Genomic DNA, 6,828 nt, shown 5'->3' with positions numbered 1-6,828 from the left:
GCTACAAACACGGACGATGCGAGTTTCAGTCTCCAGATAAACGTTGCCTTTCTCTTCCATTAAAGTATTTTGGATAGACTCCAGCGCTGCAATTTCATCCCATTCAATCTTCTTTATCTAAACTAACAGGCGTTTATACCTTATCATTAGCTCTCATTAGACACCAGTATTGGGGAGGAGGGTGATGAAATTCAATTTGCTGCGAAATTGGGGATTAGTGGTTGTACGTTGGTGGTGACTGTTGGCCTCGGGAATGCAGGGGAAGGTGGAGGGTGGGAAAAAAGCGGAGAAGAAAAGAAAAAGCAGGAAAAATAAACGACAGCAGACCGACACAAGTCCTCGCAGGTGCTTTAGGCCCCAAATGAACCCCGAAACGCCAGAAACGTCCCGCGATATCTCGCGAGATTACTTGGGCAAGCGCTCGCCAGGCTGGCGTTTAAAGCCGGTCCGTGCATACATTCTGTCTGTGAATATTTATTCATACAAACTCCGAACTGGATACACAACAAACACGTAGTCGCCACACACGCCCACGCTTTCGAATTGATTTTTTTTTTTTTTTTTTATCGTTTTGAACCTTTATTTGCAAGCCTGGGTTGGCTTGATTCCGTCGCCGCAACTGGCAACCCCGCGACTTCAACGCGCGCGTCCTGAGACACTTTCCCGCGCCGGAGCCGCCGAGGTGACAAGTAAGCAGCCGGGTTTAAAAGCCCTAAAACACACGACAATGACAACATTTAAATCAGATCAAGTTGGCTCTTAAAATAATTATATCAGCACGCAATAGGGGCGCAGGTCATGGTCAGTGGGGTCTAAATCACAGCCAGTTGTTGGACTGGAGCATTGAGGACAATGTTTCCGCCATTTCAGAAATATAAATTAAATAAACAATAATTACAAAAAAAATAGTATCAAACATGTATATTAAAAACTAGCATCATTCAAGTGCTAATACTTGACATAATGACGTAATGTAGTGGCACAGTGATGCATTTGTGACACCACACCTGAAATCAAAATTCCACAAGACTTTCTTTTTAAATAACGTGTTTTTTTATTTGTCTTATAAACACATCATTTTGTGTGTCCCCAAAGCATTTTTTAAAACACAAATTATATTATATTTGAAAATGATGGAGGACATAGCATGTGTCACACTGCCTCAATGCTCCATCTCTTGTACACAAACTCACAAGTAATAGTCAAACTATGTACAGAGACAACTTTCTCCAAAAAAAAGAAAAGAAATGGACACCCTCTTCATAAACATTCAGTCAATGTAAAAATGTGAGTGTGTTTATGGACACGTCAGCATTCATACACACACACACACACACACACACAGACACAATGTAATACTGAACACATTGTATTTTACATTCTGAGTAAAAAAAAAAAGAAGCAATTTACCTGTCTATTCTGTACAACAACAACAAAAAAAATGATTCTCAGTCTAATTATAATATTCAGAATCTCTCCAAGTGTCCTCAGTACATGAACTAGTAAATATCAAATGAAAGTTATTTCAAAGGTTGTGCACCACACCTGAGTTGCTTTTTCTCCATTCCCCCCCCCCAAAAAAAAACATCTCAATTGGCATTCATATGGTTGGCAGGCTTCAGTCAACACAAACACAAACAATGGTTCTCCAGTTAAAACCCAGCTAAAACCCAGTCAATCTGCAGCATTAGGCGGGAGGCGATCTCTCAGGTTTCGGGGGCTTGTGTCAAAACAGGCTGTGGACAGTACAACAGATGTTCACCAGAGACACGATATGCATCATTGGAACCAGCAGGGAATTAATATCAGGCTTTTATAGAATTTGACTGACATCGGTGACCCAAGAAACAGCAACAAAGATACTTTTGCTCAGAAGATGTCAGCTCACAATGTCTCATTCGCAGGGCAGTTGTCCCCTTTGTTGGTTGAACCTGGCCGTGAATAACATTATATGGTTGCTGGTGCAACCACATAATAGCAGTGCACGCTGTGCTAGTGATGCTGGATGCATGCAGGCATGAAGTAGGGAAAAAAGAATAAGAAAGACCTTCAGAATATGGCAAACTTTGGCCTAGACCACTTGTCAGATCGGTTTGGGAATGCTTAAGGCCACTGGATTTATTCTAAACTCATATTGACGTGCGAAATACACATGCACCAATACACAAATATCGTTGCTATTGCACGGGTAAAATCTGTGTTTTCTAAAAGGCATTCATCTCTCACTGACAGCAATGTGAAATAATATAGTAATAAAATACCTTATTCATATGGCGGTATTGTCAGACCGAAGGCTTCTTGATAAATGATGTCCAAAATACGAAACACAGTAATTCTCCAGACCATGTCAATTCCAGAAATCAGTGTGATAACTTGGCTGTGGTATTTCAACATATTTGGCACATTCAAGAGCAATAAAACCAAAAAAAACTAAAACCAAGACAAAATGCTAAAATGAAAAGAAGCTATATAACCTATCCACAGAAATCGAACAGACGAACGAACAAAAGCAGTGGCACGATTACAATGCGTTATATCTGGCATGATTTCACTGCTCTGACGGGAATACCATGGGCTCCACCCGTGACCGGTCATTTTCTGAGAACGAAAGGCAGTTTGCAGTTCGGGGGCAACATTTGTCTCGTGAAGAAGTGCCATGGTCCGCCCCCCGCCCCTCAACAAAGCCCCGTGCCCCTGATAAAAGATCTCGCGAGATCACCTTAAAAAAATAAAGGCAAGGATACAATCTGGAACGTAAAAGAAAAGGAGACGGAAGGACGGTGACGGAGAAAGAAGTCGGGTCAAGTCCTTCCCTACGCGCAGGTGGTGACAGTCATGATGCTGCCGCTGGCGGCCCCGCCGCTGCCGCACGAGCTCGGGGGCGAGCTGTGGCTGGCCGGGGCCCCTCCGCTGCCCTTGTCCGAGGGCTTCTTGTCCTTCTGTTTGAGGTGCACCTTGGCGTGCCGCTTGCGCTCGTCGCTGCGGGCGAACTTGCGGCCGCAGAACTCGCAGGAGAAGGGCTTCTCGCCCGTGTGCGTGCGGATGTGCGTGGTCAGGTGGTCGCTCCGGCTGAAGGAGCGCATGCAGATGCGGCACTGGAAGGGCTTGTGGCCCGTGTGGATGCGCAGGTGGCGCGTCAGCTCGTCCGAGCGGGAGAAGCGGCGGTCGCAGTTCTCGGCGGGGCAGGCGTGGGGCCGCTCGTGCACCGGCGTCTTGCTGGGCCGGTTGGGGTACTTTCTGGGCCGGATGGGCTTGAGGGTTAAAGTCTGCGTGGGCTGGTGGTGCTGGGGGGCGTGCTGCTGCCCGCCGATGTACCCGGGATGGATCTGCTGCTTGTCCTTGAAGGCCCGGATGGTCTCCAGCGGCGTGATGGGCGGCGGGTTCACCCTGATTGGGTCCATGCTCTGGAACGGTTTGTGTTCTATCACGCCGACGTCGCCCTGGTGGTGGAACAGGTTGTAGTCTGGGATCATGGAGAACAGGTTACCGTCCATCGGGGCTTTGGCGGTGGTGTGGTAGTCGTTGCCCGGGTAAGCCAGAGGTGTGGTGGTGGCCGGACTGTGGTGGAAGGACACCCCGTCCTGGTAGATCTCGCTGCAGGTGGAGTATGGAGGGAGCGGGGGGTACACCTGCTCCATGTCTGAGGACTGGCCGCCCATGCTGGCCCCGGAGGAAGAGGTCTGCGTGGTGATGGTGCCGGGCGACGGAGACACGCCCAGGATCCCGGCACTCACCAGGCTGATGATGTTGTTGTCGGAGCACCAGCCAGAGCTGCTGATTCCACCCGACGCAGGGGTGTCGAAGGCGAACTTCCCCAAGTAGGTAACCGTCTGGCCACTGCGGTTGGACTGGAAGCCCGACCCGTACTGAATCTCCGCCGATCCTTTCTCGCTTCCCATTCCCAAATCCATGATATTATCTGCACAGAAGGGAGAGAAATCCATACGGAGGCGATCAGCAGAAGAGTCAAACAGACCAGAACAGCAACGTGAAAATGACAATACAACCATGACCAAACAAATAAAAGACCTTAACTTGAGTCCCTTGGTTTTTGTCACAAACTCAACTCCGCTCAGAAAACTCCGGAAAGCAGGAGCGCACGGTTCCGTTCAGTTGATTGAATAAGCATATCTGATCTCTGACAGCTAAACTTCTGGAGCGAGTGGAGGAGCACAGCGAGTATTCCCTCCTTTCCTGCTCCTGCTCCCTCTCGCTCGAACCCCCCCTCCCCCCCGTCTCCCTCTCCTTCCCCGCGTTCCCACAGGCTCGCGTAAATCAAAGTCCCTCAACACCCTCCAGCGCTCTGGCCACAGCCCGTCCCGCGGGAGGACGGCCACACCGCACCGGCAGCCCCGGATTTCTTCACAGCGGGGCGACATTTACATTTGCAGCATTTACCAGACGCCCTTATCCACCGGTCAGTAGTTACAGGGACAGCCCCCCCCCTGGAGACACTCAGGGTTAAGTGTCTTGCTCAGGGACACAATGGTAGTAAGTGGGATTTGAACCTGGGACTTCTGGTTCATAGGCGAGTGTGTCACCCACTAGGCTACTACCGCCTACCACTCGCCGTGGTCCACGTTTCGTCCTCTAAAAACCCGACTGGGCGCCGTAGTCTCGCGCCACGTGCCAAGTCCACCTCTGGGCTACTGGAGTTGCCTAATGTTTCCCAGTCGGCGATGTGATTGAGGTATCAGTGGCGTGAAATGCGTTGATGAGACATCGAGATGGAGAGATGATCCCAGTCAGCCAGGTTTTACAGTCTGTTTATGCATTTACTGCATAAAAAAAGCCATGTGTGGTGGGCTGCACTGCGAAACAAACAAAACCAAAATTGCAGGCAGGGCTCTCGTCCATTCTGTACGTGAAATGGCACGCTGTCAGCCACCTTCATTGTGTAGATGCTCATTTTCCAGACAGGGTGAGCTGAATTTGAACAACCTGTAAGCACGGCGCTGCACGTCCCAAAAAATATTACATTTAATTATAATGATTTTCACGTGGAGCTACACATCATTGCCTTTAAGTGGATAAATTAAAGTTATTTTTACTGACACTATTAAAATCGTGTCACGTCATGGAATGTATGAAATGGTGGGTAACAGAGAAACATGTGTGTGATTTAAAAAAAAAAGATGTTTTTAGATATTTAGATGTTTTACGAAACGAAGATCACAAAGAAACCTAATTTTAGATAGATAATATACATTATATATATATATATATATATATATGTTTTTAGAATTGATGTGTTTCTGCATGAATGTACGAGTAAATATGACTTTACTTTTTAAAAATACACCACATCAGAATCAGATGGCCGCAGTGTCCTGCGCTAAAACCAGATAATTCCCTTTACAGCTGGCAAATGCAGATTTTTATTTTTATTTTTTGCGTTTACTGAACACGTGCCAGCGGGTCCAAATGTATAGTTTGTCAGTATTATTTACGGTCGGTGGCATTTTCTACCGCCACATATCTCCAGCTCCCACGTTACTGGAGACGGGGAGAAATCGGAATAAATGCGAACGCGGACGGGTGGCGCATTTCCATCCAACTCGTAACACGGTCATTTAATTATTTCCACTTCCACTGTTTCTAATCGGTCTGACAAAAGATAAAAAAAATGATAAAAAAGTTGAACCCTCGTATTTCGGCTTAACATAATTTCTTCACGATGACATGAATCTGTTCGTATCTGTGTACGTATTTTCCCGGCGCGCTGCGTGGGTTTTGCATGGGGAAATCGCGGGACATTTCTTTTTCTTTATTATCATCATTACTATTATTATTATTATTATTTCACTTCGGCGCGTACCTGGACCGGCCGAAGTTTGCGCAGCGCGCACACGGGGACCCTGACCACGACCTCTCCCCGTTCCGATCACGTGGTGACAGGCCACGCCGTGACCCCCCGACACCCCACAAATATGACTTTCCCAGGCGAACAGGTGCCCAGTACAACGCGGCTCGCCATCACCGGAGCGCTTACCTGTGTTCATCTGGGAGTAGTGGGAAATAGTATCCGTGTTGGTGAAAATGTTCATCGGCGTGGGAATGTCCTCTTCTGGGTAAAGACTCTCGGGAATTGTGTTTATTAGACTGCTCATGGTAAGAGGGAGCTTCTCCGCCAGTTTGCCGGTCATAGCAGAGTCGCGCCGTCGGTCATTTACCGGCGGAGTGGAGGCGGCGGCGGCGGCAGCGGCGATCCGCGCACCGCGGTCTCGTCCCCGCTGGTCCGATCTGCGCAAAAAAAGGAAAATACCAAAAAAAAAGTCCGTCCGGTGCGACGTTGTATCCAACCTCCGGCTTAAAGATATATAATAAAAAAAAAAATAAAAACAGGAAAAATACGAACTCTTCTTCTTCTTATTTATGAAGGTGCCTGATGTCACTCGTCAGTTTATGAATGCGACCTTTGAACTTGTTGTTGTTGTTGATGATGATGGTGGTGGTGATGATGGTGGCGTGTTAGCGTGCAGGTGAGCGCACGACTGCGGCGCCGCGTCGCTGTGTCGCCCGGCCAGGGAACTCCAGCGCTCGGCCCGCGTTAAATAGGGGGCCGGAGCGCGCGCGTGACGTAGATGACCATATATGGACACACAAAGCGCGACGCCGCGGCCACGTCACATGTGGAAGCTCCTCGTAGTGGAACGGTCCACGGGAGGAACACTCTCGCGAGCGGCGCGTCTCGCGTGTTTATTCCTTACTTTTGATGGATCGCGGTGTGTTTAATGACGATGGCCGGTATCCACTCACTGGAAAAATGTAAAAAAATAGATTAAATATGAAAAAAATATATCTATTAGCAACAGGCAACCGCGATGT

General features: G+C 48.2%; 1 protein-coding gene across 1 annotated transcript; it reads right to left on the bottom strand.

Moving 5' to 3' along the window:
* Nucleotides 1-1,030: 1,030 nt before the first annotated feature.
* On the bottom strand, nucleotides 1,031-6,615 carry egr3 (early growth response 3). Its single transcript, XM_028996336.1, has 2 exons — nucleotides 5,993-6,615; nucleotides 1,031-3,919 (listed from the first exon to the last, which is right to left on the bottom strand). The coding sequence occupies exons 1-2, from the start codon at nucleotides 6,144-6,146 to the stop codon at nucleotides 2,814-2,816; spliced, it is 1,260 nt and encodes a 419-aa protein (XP_028852169.1). The 5' UTR covers nucleotides 6,147-6,615; the 3' UTR covers nucleotides 1,031-2,813.
* Nucleotides 6,616-6,828: the final 213 nt, after the last annotated feature.

This window comes from Denticeps clupeoides, chromosome 11 (assembly GCF_900700375.1).
Source record: "Denticeps clupeoides chromosome 11, fDenClu1.1, whole genome shotgun sequence".
Lineage (NCBI taxonomy): Eukaryota > Metazoa > Chordata > Actinopteri > Clupeiformes > Denticipitidae > Denticeps > Denticeps clupeoides.
The sequence above is the reverse complement of the archived record's forward strand: the minus strand, read 5'-3'. Positions and strand labels throughout refer to the sequence as shown.